General features: G+C 44.5%; 1 protein-coding gene across 34 annotated transcripts in view; it reads right to left on the bottom strand.

Moving 5' to 3' along the window:
• DTNB (dystrobrevin beta) overlaps positions 1 to 20,774 on the bottom strand; it is a 384,446-nt gene that overhangs the window by 105,791 nt on the left and 257,881 nt on the right. For all 34 annotated transcript variants that reach the window (XR_010600030.1, XR_010600034.1, XR_010600025.1 and 31 more), the window contains one exon: positions 19,091 to 19,178. Coding sequence is in view for 14 of the 34 variants with exons in the window: in XM_065590084.1 (XP_065446156.1) it covers positions 19,091 to 19,178 (88 nt within the window). In the remaining 20 variants the exon portion in view is untranslated. The remainder of the gene's footprint in view (positions 1 to 19,090; positions 19,179 to 20,774) is intronic.

The following is a 20,774-nucleotide window of genomic DNA, read 5'->3' as shown; positions in this document are numbered from 1 at the left end:
TGACTCTTGGGGCACACCCTCAAACTAGGACTGCACATTTATTTCCATCAACACTTGCCCAGGCTGGAGAGAAGTGGATATGACTTAGTTTGTCATCTCTTTGGGAAGGGGCTCGAGAGAAACTGTATCATGTGTTTCGGTAGCACACAATATTTCTATGTCATGCAGAGAAGTAGATACAGAAGCTAGCAGTATGCTTATGAAGAGGTGGAAGGAAAGAAGGAAAAGGGTATAAAAATAGTTGAGAATTATACCATTTGTAAAGAAAATCTGTTACCAGGATACTGACCTTTTCATATGGCAAGTCCTGAAGAAAAGATACAGTACACGATCACCATAATACAACTGTGCCAGGAACATAGGAAACTAATTATGTAATATTCTTCCTTATTAGACTACACTAGAACTAGATAGTTCCACTCCTGTTTACACATAATTTGTTGAAGCTTTTCAGCATGTTTCCTGGAAATTCTTTGACACTCAGGTATAACCTAATATGAATCTCTCAGCCAAGAATGTTATTTCTTTTAGGTACCAATTCCTTACATGTGCTTAACTTTATACACGGAGTAGTCCCCTTGAAATTAATGGGTCTACTCACAAACATAACATTAAGTATTAAGACCAAGCACTTAATTTGCAGAAGACGCTGGTGCTCACAGAGCTAAGGGTTGAAACAGGATGACACCTGAACTCTGCTGAGTATGTTTTGAGCAGAAGGGGGAAGGCTGTAGAAAGGCTGACACCCCATTAACTTCCCAATTCTACGGCTGCTCTTAGGGGAACTGCTGCATTGAGTTTCTCCTCAGGACAAAAAAAACCCTAAAATATTTGTACTATGCAATCAACATAGCCCTCATCCAACGGATTAAAAACTGGCTAAATTATAGATCTCAAATTATAAGTGTTAATGGTAATCATCAGTTTGGGACTCTGCAGGAATCAGTTCACAGCCAACTCTCCAATATTTTAATCAATGATGTGGAAGTATAAAATCATTGTGACATTTACAGAAACTTTACTGCCACAGATTGGTGGAGTAATAAACAGGGATAAAGAGAGATCATTTATTCAGAGTGATCTGGAATGACTGATAAACTTGGCGCAATCAAACATGCTGTGATGCTCTGCTCAGGGCAGCCAGAACTGTAAGCCACTGTGTTACCGTCTGCCTTAGCAAGAGAGAGCTTTGCTGGGGCTTAAACTGTGAGATAGCTCCATTCCACATCAACCTGTCTGCCTCACCAGCACACCCCTTGAGACTCTGCACGCTTTAACCTTGCCTTGCTGGTTAACAATCAGGGAACCGGAGTTCCCCAGAAATGTCTCTCTGCAGTGTCCAGTCTCTCTCACTGGGCACTCTCGGTAATTATTAAGCTTGCTGTCTCCAAAGAGACAGTGCACCTACTATGTCTGTTAGTTTAGCCAAGGTCCCACACTTTACTTCAGTACATTGCACTGAGATGGTTTATAGCAGGGGTCAGCAACCTTTCAGAAGTGGTGTGCCGAGTCTTCATTTATTCACGCCAGGGCCGGCTCTAGGCACCAGCAAAACAAGCTGGTGCTTGGGGCGGCACATTTTTAGGGGCGGGATGGCCGGCGCCAGAATGCCGCCCCTAAAAATGTGCCCCGGCCGCCCTAGCTCACCTCCGCTGCTGCTGCCATGGCGCACGAAACAGCTGATTCGCGCACCGCTACTCGCCCTCCCTCCCAGACTCTCAAACCTGGGAGGGAGGGGGAGATCCCGAGAGGCCGCGGCGCGCGAAACAGCTGTTTCGCGTGCCGCTGCTCCCCCTCCCTCCCAGACTTGAGAGCCTGGGAGGGAGGGGGAGAAGCGGCGCCCACGCCACGGCCACTCGGAGTCTCCCCCTCCCTCCCAGGCTCTCAAACCTGGGAGGGGGGGAGACTCCGAGTGGCCGCGGCGTGGCGCCGCTTCTCTCCCTCCCTCCCTCCCTCCTAGGCTTGAGAGGTATCACTGAGAACAATCTAGATCTCAGTGGTGGCAGATGACAGAACAAGGAGCAATGGTCTCAAGTTACAGTGGGGGAGGTCCAGGTTGGATATTAGGAAAAACTATTTCACTAGGAGGGTGGTGAAACACTGGAATGCGTTACCTAGGGAGGTGGTGGAGTCTCCTTCCTTGGAGGTTTTTAAGGCCTGGCTTGACAAAGCCCTGGCTGGGATGATTTAGTTGGGAATTGGTCCTGCTTTGAGCAGGGGGTTGGACTAGATGACCTCTTGAGGTCCCTTCCAACCCTGATATTCTATGATTCTATGATCCATCCTCTTTGGAACCCCCTTTCAACTAGTTGAAAGCAGCTATCAAATCCCCCCTCATTCTTCTCTTCTGCAGACTAAACAATCCCAGTTCCCTCAGCCTCTCCTCATAAGTCATGTGCTCCAGCCCCCTAATCATTTTTGCTGCCCTCCGCTGGACTCTTTCCAATTTTTCCACATCCTTCTTGTAGTGTGGGGCCCAAAACTGGACACAGTACTCCAGATGAGGCCTCACCAATGTCGAATAGAGGGGAATGATCATGTCCCTCGATCTGCTGGCAATGCCCCTACTTATACAGGCCAAAATGCCGTTAGCCTTCTTGGCAACAAGGACACACTGTTGACTCATATCCAGCTTCTCGTCCACTGTAACCCCTAGGTCCTTTTCTGCAGAACTGCTTCCTAGCCATTCGGTCCCTAGTCTGTAACAGTGCATGGATTCTTCCATCCTAAGTGCAGGACTCTGCACTTGTCCTTGTTGAACCTCATCAGGTTTCTTTTGGCCCAATCCTCTAATTTGTCTAGGTCCCTCTGTATCCTATCCCTACCCTCCAGCATATCTACCACTCCTCCCAGTTTAGTGTCATCTGCAAACTTGCTGGGAGTGCAGTCCACACCATCCTCCAGATCATTAATGAAGATATTGAACAAAACCGGCCCCAGGACCTACCCCTGGGGGACTCCACTTGAAACCGGCTGCCAACTAGACATGGAGCCGTTGATCACTACCCGTTGATCACTACCCGTTGAGCCCGACGATCTAGCCAGCTTTCTATCTACCTTACAGTCCATTCATCCAGCCCATACTTCTTTAACTTGGCGGCAAGAATACTGTGGGAGACCGTATCAAAAGCTTTGCTAAAGTCAAGGAATAACACATCCACTGCTTTCCTCTCATCCACAGAGTCAGTTATCTCCTCATAGAAGGCAATTAGGTTCGTCAGGCATGACTTGCCCTTGGTGAATCCATGCTGACTGTTCCTAATCACTTTCCTCTCTTCTAAGTGCTTCAGAATCGATTCCTTGAGGACCTGCTCCATGATTTTTCCAGGGACTGAGGTGAGGCTGACTGGCCTGTAGTTCCCCGGATCCTCCTCCTTCCCTTTTTTAAAGATGGGCACTACATTAGCCTTTTTCCAGTCATCCGGGACCTCCCCCGATCGCCATGAGTTTTCAAAGATAATGGCCAATGGCTCTGCAATCACATCTGCCAACTCCTTTAGCACCCTTGGATGCAGCGCATCCGGCCCCATGGACTTGTGCACGTCCAGTTTTTCTAAATAGTCCCAAACCACTTCTTTCTCCACAGAGGGCTGGTCACCTTCTCCCCATACTGTGCTGCCCAGTGCAACAGTCTGGGAGCTGACCTTGTTCATGAAGACAGAGGCAAAAAAATCATTGAGTACATTACCTTTTTCCACATCCTCTGTTACTAGGTTGCCTCCCTCATTCAGTAAGGGGCCCACACTTTCCTTGACTTTCTTCTTGTTGCTAACATACCTGAAGAAACCCTTCTTGTTACTCTTAACATCACTTGCTAGCTGCAACTCCAAGTGTGATTTGGCCTTCCTGATTTCACTCCTGCATGCCTGAGCAATATTTTTATACTCCTCCCTGGTCATTTGTCCAATCTTCCACTTCTTGTAAGCTTCTTTTTTGCGTTTAATGTCAGCAAGGATTTCACTGTTAAGCCAAGCTGGTCGCCTGCCATATTTACTGTTCTTTCTACACATTGGGATGGTTTTTTCCTGCAACCTCAATAAGGATTCTTTAAAATACAGCCAGCTCTGCTGGACTCCTTTCCCCCTCATGTTATTCTCCCAAGGGATCCTGCCCATCAGTTCCCTGAGGGAGTCAAAGTTGCTTTTCTGAAGTCCAGGGTCCGTATTCTGCTGCTCTCCTTTCTTCCTTGTGTCAGGATCCTGAACTCGAACATCTCATGGTCACTTCCTCCCAGGTTCCCATCCACTTTTGCTTCTCCTACCAATTCTTCCCGGTTTGTGAGCAGCAGGTCTAGAAGAGCTCTGCCCCTAGTTGGTTCCTCCAGCACTTGCACCAGGAAATTGTCCCCTACACTTTCCAAAAACTTCCTGGATTGTCTGTGCACCGCTGTATTGCTCTCCCAGCAGATATCAGGGTGATTAAAGTCTCCCATGAGAACCAGAGCCTGCGATCTAGTAACTTCTGCTAGTTGCCGGAAGAAAGCCTCGTCCACCTCATCCCCCTGGTCTGGTGGTCTATAGCAGACTCCCACCACAACATCACCCTTGTTGCTCACACTTCTAAACTTAATCCAGAGACTCTCAGGTTTTTCTGCAGTTTCATACCGGATCTCTGAGAAGTCATACTACTCTCTTACATACAGTGCAACTCCCCCACCTTTTGTGCCCTGCCTGTCCTTCCTGAACAGTTTATATCCATCCATGACAGTACTCCAGTCATGTGAGTTACCCCACCAAGTCTCTGTTATTCCAATGACATCATAGTTCCTTGACTGTGCCAGGACTTCCAGTTCTCCCTGCTTGTTTCCCAGGCTTCTTGCATTTGTGTATAGGCATTTAAGATAACTCACTGATTGTCCCGCTTTCTCAGCATGAGACAGGAGTCCTCCCCTCTTGCGCTCTCCTGCTCGTGCTTCCTCCCAGGATCCCATTTCCCCACTTACCTCAGGGCTTTGGTCTCCTTCCCCCGGTGAACCTAGTTTAAAGCCCTCCTCACTAGGTTAGCCAGCCTGCCTACGAAGATGTTCTTCCCTCTCTTCGTTAGGTGGAGCCTGTCTCTGCCTTGCACTCCTCCTTCGTGGAACACCATCCCATGGTCGAAGAATCCAAAGCCTTCTCTCCGACACCACCTGCGTAGCCATTCATTGACTTCCACAATTCAACGGTCCCTACTAGGCCTTTTCCCTACACAGGGAGGATGGACGAGAACACCACTTGTGCCTCAAACTCCTTTATCCTTCTTCCCAGAGCCACGTAGTCTGCAGTGATCCGCTCAAGGTCATTCTTGGCAGTATCATTGGTGCCTACGTGGAGAAGCAGGAAGGGGTAGCGATCCGAGGGCTTGATGAGTCTCGGCAGTCTCTCTGTCACATCATGAATCCTAGCTCCTGGCAAGCAGCAAATCTCTTGGTTTTCTCAGTCGGGGCGGCAGATAGATGACTCAGTCCCCCTGAGGAGGGAGTCCCCGACCATCACCACCCTCCTCCTCCTCTTGGGAGCGGTGGTCGTGGAACTCCCATCCCTAGGAGAGTGCATCTCATGCCCTCCAATTGGTGGAGTCTCCTTCTGCTCCCTTCCCTCAGATGTATCATCTACTCCACTCTCCGCATTAATACCTGTGGAGAGAACATGAAAACGGTTGCTCACCTGTATCTCCATTGCTGGTACATGGACGCTCCTCTTTCTTCTTCTGGAGGTCACATGCTGCCAATTTTCTTCACCATCCCTCAGTCCCCTCTGCGCAACCTGCTCCAATTCTTCAGAACGTTGTGACTGTAGAAGCATATCTTGACGTCTGTCCAGGAAATCTTCATTTTCTCATATGCAACACAGGGTCGATACTTGTTTCTCCAGACCTCGAACTTTCTCTTCCAAATAACAAATTAAACATCTTCTCGTTGTCCCTTCGAAGACAGGGATGTCTTAGTGCTTCCCACAGGCTAGTTCAACTGACTCAATCTCTTTGACCTTGTTCACACTTGGATGTTTTCCTAAAATGTCCCACAGCTGCCAGCACTGCTTCAGTTTAACTAGATACAGCAACTATGAGACTTCTGGTGTAAGGGAGGAAGGATAATCTTGCAGTTAAGGCATGAGACTGGGACTCAGGGAGCCAAATTTTCTGGTAGTATAAATTAACTTACATGAGCATAGAGTCTGACTCTGGAAATCTGGGTTCAACTCCCAGTGCTAGTACAGACTTCTTGTGAGACCCTGAGACTCAAACTACGGAATCACACATTTTGTTACTTTTGTATGCTGACCTTGCACACACGCGGGGTCCTTACATCCACACCTCCATTCTCCCCCACAGACACCTTCTATGACACCCTCCCATTCCCCTCTCTCCAGGACTTGCTGCAACCTGGCCACCCCCATCCTCATGCCAGGTACTCTGTGTCTCCCCACTCCCCCCATGGTAGGGTCTCTGTGTGCCCCCCATTCTGCCTTGCCCCCAAACCAGGGTCCTCCTGTTACCCACACAATTTGGGGCACCCAGTTTATACCCTACCAAGATCTTAAGGTGTGACCCAATTGATTTTTTTTTTAGGGCTTGGGGCATAAGACACCTACCCTTACTCGCGGGGCTTAGGGCTTTACGGGTTTGCAGGCCCTTTTTTTAGTGAAAGAGCTTTATACAGCTGTTTTAAACCTTTATTTATTAGCAATATATAGAGAATACATATGCTAAGCAAATCTATTATGCTTACCATTTTTAATATACAAATTTTATTTGATGGCTAGTTAGGATTTATGTGTTTGGGGGTTTGGCGCTTTCATACATTCTGGTTGTGCAGGGTATGATAGTTTGTAGCTTGTTGTATTGTAGTTTGAAGTTGATTTTTAAAGAGCTTTGTTTTTTATTTATATCATATAGGTAAAATTATTATTTTTTAAAATGTATTAAATCTATTATCTTTAAGTAACACATTTTAATTAATTATGCATTGGCTTTTGTTTTTTATTTACATTTAAATTGTAATTTATTTTTGTTTGTGCAGATGGTTAGCCTATATTTGCTGGTTAGAGGTTATTTTATTTATTATTATTATTTGTTGGGGTTTTGTGTATTTTTTTTTTAATTTTTAATGCTTGGGTGTTTTGATTTTATAATTTTGCTGGTTATAACTCTTGTTAGGGACATTCCTGAGGTGGGGGTTAGCAGCAGAGCATTCTTTTTCTTAATTTCAGTGATGAAATCCCTGAGTTTCATCCCAGGCTGCTCAAGGCTGGTTTAGTAAGGGGGTGAGTTAGGTCCGAGACTCACAATCCATTGTCCCCTCACAAGAGATTCTGGGTGCCCCCCATTCTCTCCTTATCTGCCTTGCCACAGGCTCGGTGTACCCTCCATTCCCAGGTCCCCCATTTTTCACACAGGCCAGAGGCTGTGTATATCCCTCATTCTCCCACTCCCAGCAGTAGTTCTGTGGGCCAGCCCTCCCCCCCATGGAAGGTGCTCTGTGAGTGCCCCTCCTCCCACTCTTATTCTTCTTTCTTTCTTTGCTTTCTCTTTCAGTGTCTCAACATTTTAAAATCGACTGATACCGGCTGAACTAAAATGAGGGCTCTTGTGATGCTGGAACGATGTTAATTTCTGCCATGATCAGCGCTTTGATCCTTCGAGGATTATGGTGGGGGTTGAAGCTGTGGTTCTGCTAACCAGATGTCAAAATCATTATGGTTCTGCCTACTGATGCCTAGAACATTCTCTGAAATTTTGGAATCTAGCAGATGAGGTGTTCAAGTGATCATATTACACCCAAACCGAGAAATGCCATCAATTGGAACATACGCACTTCACAAGCTCAGCCAATAACAGAGTACAGTAGGAGTCGGCAGCTCCTGGAGTTTTAACCAGTGCATTGCCTGGACCTGCCCTGGTGTTAGCAATGTGTGAATTCAGAGAGAAAAGCCTAATTTAGACAGCCTTGAGTTTTTTTGCTAGTAGTATTTCTGTCTTCATTACATGATTATACATCACTTTGCTAGCAGTAACACCAAAGGCATGAGTTTGTCTGTATTTATATTATCAACTTGTCTATTCCTTAGATCAGGTATGATCTTAGTGCTTCCCACAGGCTAGGGGTCAAATTTACAAAAACTACTTCTAGCTTTAGGTGCCCAACTTTAAACATAAATTCTGCCTGTCGCTGCCTTCCCCTTTGATACAGAGTTGTGGCTGGCAGAAAATACAATCCCCAGCATGTCTGATTCTGTTTTCATTTCAATGGCTCAAGAAGTGCACAGTGGGACCTGTAGTCCCAGGCAAGCAACACTTCTCTAGTGAAAGTGAGGCTGGTTGCAACCTGCTTGATTTTATATGCACCTTTTATTTTATTCCATTTAAAGTACTGATAATCTGACACAGGGATTTGCAGACATATCATTTCACGGATGCAGACAATTACCTTGCTTTTTTTGTTTGTTTGTTAAAGGATTATTTAGCACATGATCCTATCAACTGAAGAACAATGCCCACAGCTATCTCACCTCTAGGACAGAGCTGTTGTCTCTTTTATAAAAGTTTTTGCTGTGAAGAAAAAAGTATTAAAGAGCTTTTGCAGAGTCCCCACAAGTCCCTGCTATTGGGAAGCATTTCATTTGCTGACTCTATATATGAAACATTTCCTGTAGAATTCTGTCCAGAATTTTTCAGCATATTTTCCTTTCCCTCTATGCACACTTTCTGAAAGGCAAAAACTTGTGATTGTTCCTCTAAAACTTACTCACAAAGTCCATTAGTACTTATTCTTCACTATCATTTCAAATCTAGTAACACTGTGACAAGGAGAATTAAATCATCTCAGTTTTCAGTCTTACAAATTAAATTGATTTCATTGGGTGAACGGCTTCCCACCTCTCTCACATTAGATTGAAGCAACTTTTCTCCTTGTCTTCAAGGCCCTAAAAAACCTGGCTCCTGCTCTCCCTTCTGCTCTCATCACTTTACATTCCTCCCACAGCTCTTCCCACGCCGTGCGACTTCCCATTTGCTTCCTTTTCTCACTCTTGTCTCTAGGTCTTCTTCCATGCTGCTCCACATGTCTCAACCCACCTTTGAGAAAAAATACACTTCTGCATGGAGGCCTATAAACCCCCCACCTGCTACCTCACCCATGCTAAGGCACTAATTTATCTAGTTTAAAGAAAGAAGTCTGGTTTTAAAAGACTCCATGAAAAAATCATTTGTATTTGTTGGATGGACGAGTGTGTCACCGAGACTCCAGTTTAGCAAGCCCAGACCAAGAACCACTTCCATTTTGATAGGTAGGTGGCTCTGGTGGAAGGTTTTCTGCTACTTAGTAACACCTGGTGAACTTGCTCCAAGCAAGCCTGTTCTCTGGGATTTAGCGGAGGAACTTCCAGGCCGTTAAATGAAGGGAACACAGGTTTGGGTGGAGGAGCCAACAGTGGCCCTGAGTGATCAAATCCAGGTGCAACAGGAGTGAGACGAGTCGCCATTGAGAGGTCTATTCGAGTGCAGAACCAGTGTTGGTGGGGCCATGCTGGGGCTATTCATATAACCCAGGCATGGTGCTGCTTGGTTTTTAGTAGCACTCTGTGCAGGAGTGGGATTGGGGGGAAACCATAATAAAGCATTCCCATCCAGGGTAGCAGGAAGGCATCTGTGATATAACCCAGAAGGGAGCATAATTGGTAACATTTTTTGTTGTACTTACTCACAAATAGATCTATTGGGGGAGTTCCCCACTGCCGGAAAATGCCTTTGGCTACATCTGGGTGAAAAGACCACTCATGACTGGGAAAGACCTACTAAGGTGATCGACTAGCTCATTCTCCACCCCCGGAAGATAAGAAACCTTGAGATTGATTGAATGGGCTTCATAAAATTCCCATAGGTGAACTGCTTCCTGACAAAGAAGGGATGAGTGAGCTCCTCCTGCCTGTTGAAGTAAAACAGGGCTGCGGTGTTGTCTGTAAGAACAAACAGGTTTCTCCATCTGATATGAGGCAGGCAAGCCTGACAGGCAAGGTGAACTGCCCTGAGCTCTCTGACGTTGGTATGGAGCGCTCCCTCAGAGACCAAAGACTCTGAGTCCTGAGGGGCCTCAGGTAGACTCCCCACCCTACCACCGACACATCCACGACCAGAGACATTGATGGTTGAGGGCAGATGAATAGACTGTCCATATGCATGCTGAGAGGATCCAATCACCAATTCAGGGAAATTAAAATCGAGGAAAGTATTGTGTGTACAGTATCCAGACAAAGACAGCTTTGTGAGTACGCTGAGGCTAGCCAAGTTTGGAGGGGTCTGAGGTGAATCTCGCATGTTGTATCAAATATGTGCATGAGGCCATATGGTGCAGGAGCCTCATACACTTTTGGGCTGTTGTGATTGGATGACATTTGAGGTCTCACCAGGGATTGGATCAATTGGAATCATAACTCTGAGAGGAACACCCTGGCCTGGATAGTGTCCAACACTGCCCCAGTAACTCTATCCTCTGTACTGGCCAAAGGGTAGACTATCTGCATTGATCAGTAGGCCTAGGGCCTTGAATAACCTGAGTCTAGGATGGCTCTTGACTAGCCAGTAGTCCAGGTAAGGGCAGACCTGCACTCCTAATCTCCTGAACAGGCGTTATTTAAATCAAGGGCGGCATACCAATCTCCAGAATCCAGAGTGGGAATAATGGATGCCAGGGTGACCATGCAGACCTTTATCTTTTTGAGATAGTTGTTCACTTGATGCAGGGCTAAAATAGGCCTGAGACCTCCCTTGGTTTTTGGGATTAGGAAATCACGGAAGTAGAAACCCTTCCTTCTGAAATTCTGCAAACAAAGGAAAAACACAGTCTAGCATTATGGGGACCGGTACCGCTTCCTTGAGCAGCCCATCAAAACGCCTGCTTAGAACCCCCTGGATGTCTAGGTGGGGCAGGCATTGATGCAGAGGTAGAAGGGGGAGGTGATATCATCCTATAATCCCTATTCCTTTTTCTCTGTAGGTTCTGATGGGTAGCCAGGGCAGAGTACCAGAGGGGTTGCAGAGGCATGTAGTGATTCCTGGAAGGGGCTGGAGTGTAGGGTTGCCCTTGAGTCCTTTAGACCATGAAGCTTTGTATCCATCTGCTCCAAAAAGAGTGAAGCTCCTTCAAAAGGCAGGTCCTGTATAGTCTGTTGGACCCCCTATACGAGCCCAGAGGACTGCCACCAGGAACTCCTATGCATGGCCATTGCTGAAGCCATGGAACTGGCAGCTGAGTCAGCCGTGTCCAGAGCAGCTTGTAACAAGGCCCTCGCCTCTCATCTTCTGGCAGCAGTCTTTACATTTTTGCATGGAGTCCCATATGTTAAAGTCATACCTGCCCAACAGTGCCTACTGGTTTGCAATCCTGCGTTGCAACCCCCTAGTAGAATAAAGTTTCCTACCAAACAAGTCTAATTTTTTTGAGTCTTTTTATTTTGGGGTTGCAATCTGATGTCCCTGACTCTCTCACAGTGGCAGCAGATGCTACTAGGGACTCCGGGGGAGGGAGGAATGGGTGTAAAGGAACTCATAATATTTTCGCTCAGCCTTTTTTGAAGTGGGGGGAAGGGATGCATGGGTCTGCCAGAGACCCTTAACTGTACTCCTGACAGAATTCTGCGCCCCTGTGGGGGTGCAGAATTCACATTTTTCTGTCCCCCCCATGCAGAAAAACGCAAAAAAAAAAAAAAAAAAAAATCTGCCGGGGGACGTGTTTCTTCCCCGGCAGCCCAGGCAGCGCGTCTGTTCCAGCATGCCTGGAGCAGCCTCAGAGACAGGGGAGAGGGGGCTGGGTGTGTGTGCCTGTGTGGTTGATCACCATCAGGAGGGTGGGGCTGGGCGTATGTGGGTGCCAACAAGTGAGAGTGACTGCAGCTCCCTGGTGTGGCTGGGTAGGGTTTTTTATTATGCATGAGGGAGGCTAGAGGCAGAAATGTAGTAGCCTGACTGTGTAGTAATGTTGTTAAAGTTGCTGTTGATGGTTAATTGATCTCATTCTCTGAGGAAGAAATGTAGCAGCCTGCCTAGGTAGTAATATTGTTAATGTTCCTGTTGTTAGTTAACTGTTCCCATTCTCAGTCAATTCCCCCAGGAGCATAAAACCCGGGAAAGTTTTAAGGCCCCTACATTGCCAGAGTGGTGTAAAGGAGCCTTATTGTTAATGACAGTAACAGAATCCTCAGCTAGGAAGATCTATGCGCTTTCTCACTTTTTTCCTGTGCCAAAGTGGCACAATGGGGTTAGATTACAGCTCAGGATTTATTTTACTTATCCATTAAAAAAAAAAAAAGACTTCAAGGGCAAATAAAACATTTACAAAGCAGTCAATAAAATGTCAGGACAATCAGAACCAAGCACTTCCCAAAGTACCCAGCCAGGTCCAGGACAATGATTAGCAAAACTGTATGACTTTCATGTGTGAAAGTCTGAGCAATAAAATGACATTCTACTTTTTTTTTTTTTTTTTTGCTGTTTGGTGTTCTGCAATGTAATTCAAATGAAAATCCAGGATTATAACTGGAATGCAGAGTATTAGTTACCAAGTGTTTGTAACTTAACTTTCATGTGTTTAGGAAATGATTAATAGTTATCGTGACTTTTTTCTGAACTGTAGTTTAAATAAATTACCAAAACAATTGAAACTGGTGTGATTATATCGTATTATTTTGACAAAATATTCAGAGTATTGATTTTTTTGGCATAAAATCCCCCCCAGGAGTATTAACTGGGTCCAGAATGGGCTTATTGAGAGGCAGGGCCACACTGGAAGGATCTGCCGTGGCTAAAATATCGATGCAATAACGTTGGATGGGCTGCTATTTAGAGGGGGAAACTCTCAGGATGAGGCAGAAGAGGGAACGTCTTCCTAGATGTCAGATGTAAAATGGGAATTCAAATTGCCACAAAGGAAAGCTACATTTTCTCTAGCAAGATTTTTTTCTCTACGTATTTTCTATTCTGTGTGAAAGCCCCTGGGAATGGCTAGACTGCATCTCTGAGTGGAGTTTTTTAGTTGCAGCATGGTATTTATTTTAATCAGCACTCACTCTAACTACATAAAACCCTATCACTCTTAAATAGCATGAACTATGCAGTATCTGTGGAGCATTTGACATTCTTATCCACAGACACACATTTGAGTTCTAAATATTGAATGTGTAGTGCATAGGCATTTATTTTTCCTCTGGTGCTGCAACAACAGTGTTCGCCATAACTGGAAATTCCTTAGCAGTTACTTTGCTTAGGGGTTCAGTAGAGTAGCATGTTTTCACCTCCCCTTGACCAATCACTGATCTAAGAGGAAACTAATCCCTAAAACATTTCCCTACTCCCTGTGATATAGCAGTTCTCTGTGTGATAGGCAGGCATCCTATGGTTATCCAGAGAGACCCCACTGCATCAGAATGTTAGAATTTACACAAGGCATGTGAATTTGAAACAATGTTGTCATCTGCTCCCTCTAGTCTAGAAGGCTTCAGATTGTTTTCTACTATATACAATTTAATAAACTCTGGGTTATCCAGTGCAGCCATCTGAAATTGAAGTAATTCCTCAGAACACACATTACTTCAGCCAGAGGAAGCCTTATCCAAGGCAACAGGATTTTGGAATGTGGTTGAGGAACTAGGAAATTCATTTGTCAGTGCATAACCTGGTGCATGCAAATGCACTTCCCAAACACGATCACCAGCATGTGCAGATGATGGAAGTCACATGTGCAAATCCCATTCAGACCCCACCACTGTCACGTGAAAGAGACAGAATCTATCCCTGATGTGTGCAGGCGTTACTGCTTGAAAAGTGTGCCTTCAAATGTTCTGTAAATCCAGAATGCCTCCACTTGACCTCAGAGAACCAGCTCACTGCAAGGAGATGCCATCCTACTTCACAGAGAAAATGTTCAAATTCTTTATGCAGCCTAACATCTTGTTTCCTTTTTTGCTTGCAGCACCACATAGGGTGACCAGATGTCCTGATTTTATAGGGACGGTCCCGATATTTGGGGCTTTTTCTTATATAGGTGCCAATTACCCCCGGTGACATTGTGCAGTCTATCTGGTTTTATAAAAACATGATAATAAGTGAATATAATGTAACTGGAATATGCTTTATGCAAAAGGTCTCTTGTAAGGTATCATTACAAAGCTTATAATCTACTGAGTGTGATCATCCTATTTGTATAAATGTACCACTCTTGTATCTAAAACTAGAAGTATGAAATATAACTCTGAGGGCCTATAGTAATTATGCAAAGTGTGGGCCATTAATGGTAGTTTGGAATCTTGATGACTCCCATTAACCAGGACCATTGTCTGCAGATGGCTGTGTTTACCTGTGAGTCTTCCTGTATACATGTGTGCTGGCAAGTGGGTAATGAAGTCTTGCAGTGATATGTGATCATGTCACCTGAACTGGAATCCATCTTTAACCTGGTGCTTTTCCAGTGGGGGGGGGGGGTGGAAACCCAGAGGGACAAAGGGTTCCCGCCTTATGCAAAAGATATGTAAAGGGGTGGAAGAGAACAAAGGGAGAGAGGAGCCATCATGAAGAATCCCCTAGCTATCACCTGAGCTGGAACAAGAGCTGTACCAGGGGAAAGAATTGTGGCCAGGCCTGGAAGGTGTCCAGTCTGAGAAAAAACTTACTGAAGCATCTCTGAGGGTGAGATTATTTGTATTCAGTTTGATTAGACATAGATTTGCGCATTTTATTTTATTTTGCTTGGTGACTTACTTTGTTCTGTCTGTTACTTCTTGGAACCACTTAAATCCTACTTTCTGTATTTAATAAAATCACTTTTTACTTATTAATTAACTCAGAGTATGTATTAATTCCTGGGGGAGCAAACAACTGTGCATATCTCTCTATCAGTGTTATAGAGGGCGAACAATTTATGAGTTTACCCTGTATAAATCCAAGTAAAACGGATTTATTTGGGTTTGGACCCCATTGGGAGTTGGGCATCTGAGTGCTAAAGACAAGCACACTTCTGTGAGCTCTTTTCAGGTAAACTTGCAGCTTTGGGGCAAGAAATTCAGACCCTGGGTCTGTGTTGGAGCAGACGGGAGCGTCTGGCTTAGCAAGACAGGGTGCTGGAGTCCTGAGCTGGCAGGGAAAACAGGAATAGAAGTAGTCTTGGTACATTAGATGGCAGCTCCCAAGGGGGTTTCTGTGATCCAACCCGTCACACTCCTCCCTCCCGCCCCCTGTCCCGATTTTTCGCACTTGCTATCTGGTCACTCTAGCACCACATTGAACTGAGGCCTTCACTGAGCTATCTACGATGATATGGAGGACCTTTTCCTGAGTTGATACAGTTAATTTGGAATGCTGTAAGATGTATGAGTGGTTTAAACTTTTCACTCAAATGTACATTGCTTTGCATATAACAACACTGAATTTCATTTGCCATTGTGTTGCCTATTCACTTGGCTTGGTTAGGTCTCTGTGAAGTGCCTCACAGGCCTCTCTGGACTTGATTAACCTAAATAACTTTATAGACTAATAGAAATGTAGGGTTGGAAGGGACCTTGAGAGGTTATCAAAAGTCCAACCTCCTGCGCTGAGGTAAGAACAAATAAACCTAGATCTGACAGGTGTTTATCCAACCTGTTTTTATAAACATCCAATGTTGGGGATACCACAACCTCCCTTGGATGCCTATTTCAGAATATAACTACCCTTTTAGTTAGAAACTTTTCCCTATTATCTAACCTAAGTCTCCCTTCCTCCATCTTAAGCCCATTACTTCTTGTCCTACCTTCAGTCGACATGGAGAACAACTGATCACTGTCCTCTTTATAACAGCCCTTAATCTATTTGAAGACTGTTATCAGGTCCCTCCTCAGTTTTCTTTTCTCAAGACTAAACATGCCCAGTTTTTTTAACCTTTCCTCATAGGTCAGGTTTTCTAAATCTTTTATCATTTTTGTTGCTACCCTCTGGATTCCCTCCAATTTATCCACACCTTTCCTAAAGTGTCGTGCCCAGACTTGGACACAATACTTCAGCAAAGGCCTTACCAGTGCTGAGTAAAGCAGGACAATTAGCACCCAGGTCTTACATACAACACTCCAATTAATACACCCCAGAATATTTGCCTTTTTCGCAACAGCATCACATTGTTGACTCATATTCAATTTGTAATAAACTATAACCCCTAGATCCTTTTTAGGAATTCTACCACCTAGCCAGTTATTCCCCATTTTGTAGTTGTGCATTTGATTCTTTCCTTCGTAAACGTAGTACTTTGCACTTGTCTTTACTGATTTTTATCTTCTTGTTTTCCCAGACTAATTCTCTATTTTGTGAAGGTCCTTTGTGTCTTCTACAAATTTTACTACTTCATTATTCATCTCATTCCAGATAATTCAATATATTTAATAACACCTGACCTCGTAAAGAACCACTAGGCTCCCTGCTGTTAACCTTTTGCCACAATGAAAATTTACCATTTATTCCTACTCTTTGTTTCCTATCTCTTAGCCAGTTTTTGATCTATGACAATAATTTGCCTCTCACCGCATAATGACTTAGCTTCTTTAATAGCCTTTTGTAAGGTACCTTATCAAAGGCCTTTTGAAAGTCTAAATAACCTGTCAACCAGTTCTCTTTTATCCTGCTAAGCCACTTAATACATGAGCTCCTTCAGAATTCTTGGATATACACCATCTGGACTGGATGACTTTCTGGTTTTTAAATCATTGATTTATTTCAGTACATCTCTTTCTGTCATCACCAATCTCTGAGAGTACCTCACCTTTATTAACTTAGAATAGGTCAGGGATAGATGTCTCCCCAGCACTCTCTGTGGTGAAGATTGATGCAAAGAAATTATTAAGCTTCTCAGCAACTTTAAGTTTTACACAAAGATTACTCAGAAATTCCCCACTTCCCACCAACAGAGAAGAGTCACTTAAACACTGTATCACTACAGCAATACGTGTGTGTAGTAAATTGAATGACTTCAGAAAATTCAAATAAAGAGATTTACTTGACAGCCCCATCAAAGGGATAACGAAGAGCTGATGTGTCCATTTCTAGAATTTGAAAACGTTTCTTGTTATTAAAGCTCTACAAAAGGAAAAGATCTGCTTCAGGAATTCGGATCACTGTATGAATGCATACTGATGGAGCTAGTGAAAGGGCATACACACTGCAGAAGGAGGTGATGAGAGTATTTATTCTGCCAGAGATAGCAAGAAGCATTCATACTGCTAGAGCAGTGGCTCTGAAACTGGGGCCACCGCTTGTGTGGGGAAAACCCTGGCGGGCCGGGCTGGTTTGTTTACCTGCTGGGTCCGCAGGTTCGGCCGATTGCGGCTCCCACTGGCCGCGGCTCGCCGCTTCAGGCCAATGGGGGCTGCGGGAAGTGGCGGCCAGCAAATCCCTTGTCCCGCGCCACTTCCCGCAGCCCCCATTGGCCTGGAGCAGCGAACCGCGGCCAGCGGGAGCCGCGATCGGCAGAATCTGCAGACCTGGCAGGTTAAGAAACTGGCCCGGCCCGCCAGGGGCTTTCCCTACACAAGCGGCGGCCCCAGTTTGAGAACCACTGTGCTAGAGATTACACTGTGGCAGAGGAAATTCAGACTGTTCACTGGCTTGGAGTGGACAGTCATACTTTTAAAGATTGTTTGAGGACAAGGTGGGTATTCATAATTCTGAAATGGTGATGGGGTAGCCATACTGTCTGAGCTGGGGATGAAGGGGTACAGTGCAATACTGGGGCTTTGAGTGCAAGACTCCATCAACCCACTCCACACCAGTGAGCCCAAAGCTAGTCAGAACAGGCCTTAGTGTGTGTCACACAGGCAGTGTTCGTGGTGAACATTTAGAGCTACTATTCAGGGTGGACATAGGAGTTATATGGTAAGAAGTCTGTATAAACAGGACATAAAAACAGTATTGCATTCACCCTGACCACAGAGTTCTGTGTATCTGTAATCTCTACATGGGCAGGGAGCGTGGCCCCATCACCTGGAAAATCTGATTCAGTGCATATTTAGGTGGCCTATGCTGTTGGTGCTTTTATAGAACCCTGGCTGTAGTTCAGAGCAGATCTTCCCAGCTGAATACCTTGGGGAAGTTTGTCAGTATAAATGCTACTGTCTTCCCATGGGAATGCATCAGCTAGTGTGAAAAAAGCCAGATATTTATCAACCTTGATATAAACAGCTAATCTTCTATTAACTCTCACTAAATTCTTAGTTCTGCATGTTCTCCAAGTTCCCTATGATATCTTTTGGCAATTAATTTCGATGAAAAGGGAACACTGGCCAGGAGTGAGGAGGTGCGGCTGCAGGAACTCGAGTTCATTGCTGCTGGACTGAAGGATGCATATAGAGTCCATGTCCTGAGGGAAATGCTGAGGGAATTCTCAGGTAAGTTAATGATAATGCAACAGGGGTTCTCTGGGTTTTCCTATCTGCAACCTCAAAATCACCTATGTTTTTCCCATTCCTAAATCCACATGCCAGATTCCTCTGGGCTCTTCCAGCTAAAGGTAGTAGAAGTGCTATAATATATAGACATCAATAGTTATTACATAGTCCTGTCCTGAGTTCAGGGGACTGGACTAGATGACCTCTTGAGGTCCCTTCCAGTCCTACACTTCGATGATTTTATGAACTGTGTAAAGAAGTTTTTCCTTTATCAATTTAATTTTTTTGTCTTTTTAATTCATTGGATTCCCCCTTTTTTCTTGTATTGTCAGACAACATAAATAGGGACTGATTTACAGTCTCTGTAGCATGTGATATTTTATATGCCTTTATCATGTGTCCTCCTATTTGTCCATTCTCTACACTATATAGGACTAGTCTTTCCATGCTTGCAATCACGTTGCCATTTCCTGGACATTTTCCATCTCTTCCCTAACCTTCTTGAGAAGGTGGTATTCATGCTATAAACAGTGAGAAAGGAGTGGAAAGGGAAATAATGCCTCATTTTACATCAGCTAAGCAGAAAAAAAGACAATTTGACTCAATTTAGCACAATGTTAAGATACTAATCAAAGCTCTGAAAAACATTTTGCTACCTTCCTTAATCAGAAAAGAGCCAGAGAAAATCAAATTGGAGAGTCAATGCATTTACTTACTGCATTTCCAGCTTCTGCAGCCAGCCTGGCAGCATATCGGGCAATGAGTCTGTGCTCCTCATCAAGTCTGCTAGGGCTGTCCAAGACACTGCCAAGGGAACAAAAAGTCAACACACCCCCATCACTACACATAGCTTCAGCACAGGACATTACACTGTGCATGTCAAAGAAAAGGATGCATCAGTATGTAGAATCAAATTAACCTGAAATGAAAAACCCCTCTCAGAAACCATCTAGACCATGCCCTTCTCCAAATCTCGAACACAGGGCCTAGCACAAGATTGTTCTCTCAGTAGTCTATTCTTCAGGGGTTTGTCCAGCCTAGTGTTAAATATTTCAAACAATAAGTTTCCAAAACTGAAAAAAAAAACTATAAAAAGATTGGTAGCAAAAACGATACTGTTTTTCCAAGGATATTTTTAATAGACCCCGATCAAAACGGGTAATTAAACTGAATGGTGAAGGTGGAAAGTCCTGTATTTAAAAGATCTATGTGACAAATGTCAGATCGAGAATGGTTTCCAAAAAGAAAAAATGAGTAAATCATGCTAACCAGAGAAGAATTCGCTCTGTCACTGAAAAAGATAAACTAAAATGCAGAAATACTGCTGATAGGCCAGCCTGGCAGGAGTAAAATGTACAAGGCATGCTAGGATTCGAGTTTGAGACCTAGAATTTGTCTTTCACTCCATGGCTGACAGAGGTTGAGGATGCTGCAGAGATAGCACTTTTAGGGCTTGACCTGACTCTGCCTAATTTCAACAGATGTTGGATCAGGGCAATACGGCTGCAGGTGCAGAGGTAAGGACCTCACATCACTCTGTAGAAATGTTACTGCAGCTGTCTTGGGAGAAACAGTAAACGAGCTCTGGAGGAAAATGTCTCCAGCAATTCTGATCCACAGTGACAGCACCATGAAACAGTAGGAAAAGTTGGAAGTTGAAGGCTGGAGAAGCAAAAGCAAAAATAGGAACTCTGGTGGTAAACATACAAACGGCCACACTGGGTCAGACTAATGGCCCATCCAGCCCTAATCCAGTTTTCTGACAGTGGCCAGCACCAGATGCTTCAGAGGGAATTAACAGAATGGGGCAATTTTCGCAGGATCCACCCCCTGTCATCCAGTTCCAGAATGTGACAGTCAGAGGCTTAGGGACAACCAGAGCGTTGGGTTGCATCCCTGACCATCTTAGCTAATAGCCGTTAATGGACCTATCCTCCATGAATGTATCTAGTTCTTTTGAACCCAGTTATACTTTTGGCCTTCACAACATCTCCTGGCAACGAGTTCCACAGCTTGACTGTGTTGTGTGAAGAAATACTTCCATTTGTTTCATTTGAACCTGCTGCCTATTCATTTCACTGGGCGACCCCTAGTTCTTGTGTTATGAGAAGGGATAAATAACACTTCCTTATTCACTTTCTCCACACCAGTCATTATTTTATAGACATCTATCATATCATAGACGCTCCCAGGTGTCTTTTTTTGCAAACTGAACAGTCCCAGTGTTTTTAATCTCTCTTCATATGGAAGCTGTTCAATACCCCTAATCATTTTTGTTGCCCTTCTCTGCACCTTTTCCATTTTTAATATATAATTTTTGAGATGGGGCAACCAAAACTGCACACAGTATTCAAGGTGTGGGCATAATATGGATTTATATAGTTGCATTATAGTATTTTC

Source organism: Chrysemys picta, chromosome 3, assembly GCF_011386835.1.
Source record: "Chrysemys picta bellii isolate R12L10 chromosome 3, ASM1138683v2, whole genome shotgun sequence".
Taxonomy (NCBI): Eukaryota; Metazoa; Chordata; order Testudines; family Emydidae; genus Chrysemys; species Chrysemys picta.
The sequence above is the reverse complement of the archived record's forward strand: the minus strand, read 5'-3'. Positions and strand labels throughout refer to the sequence as shown.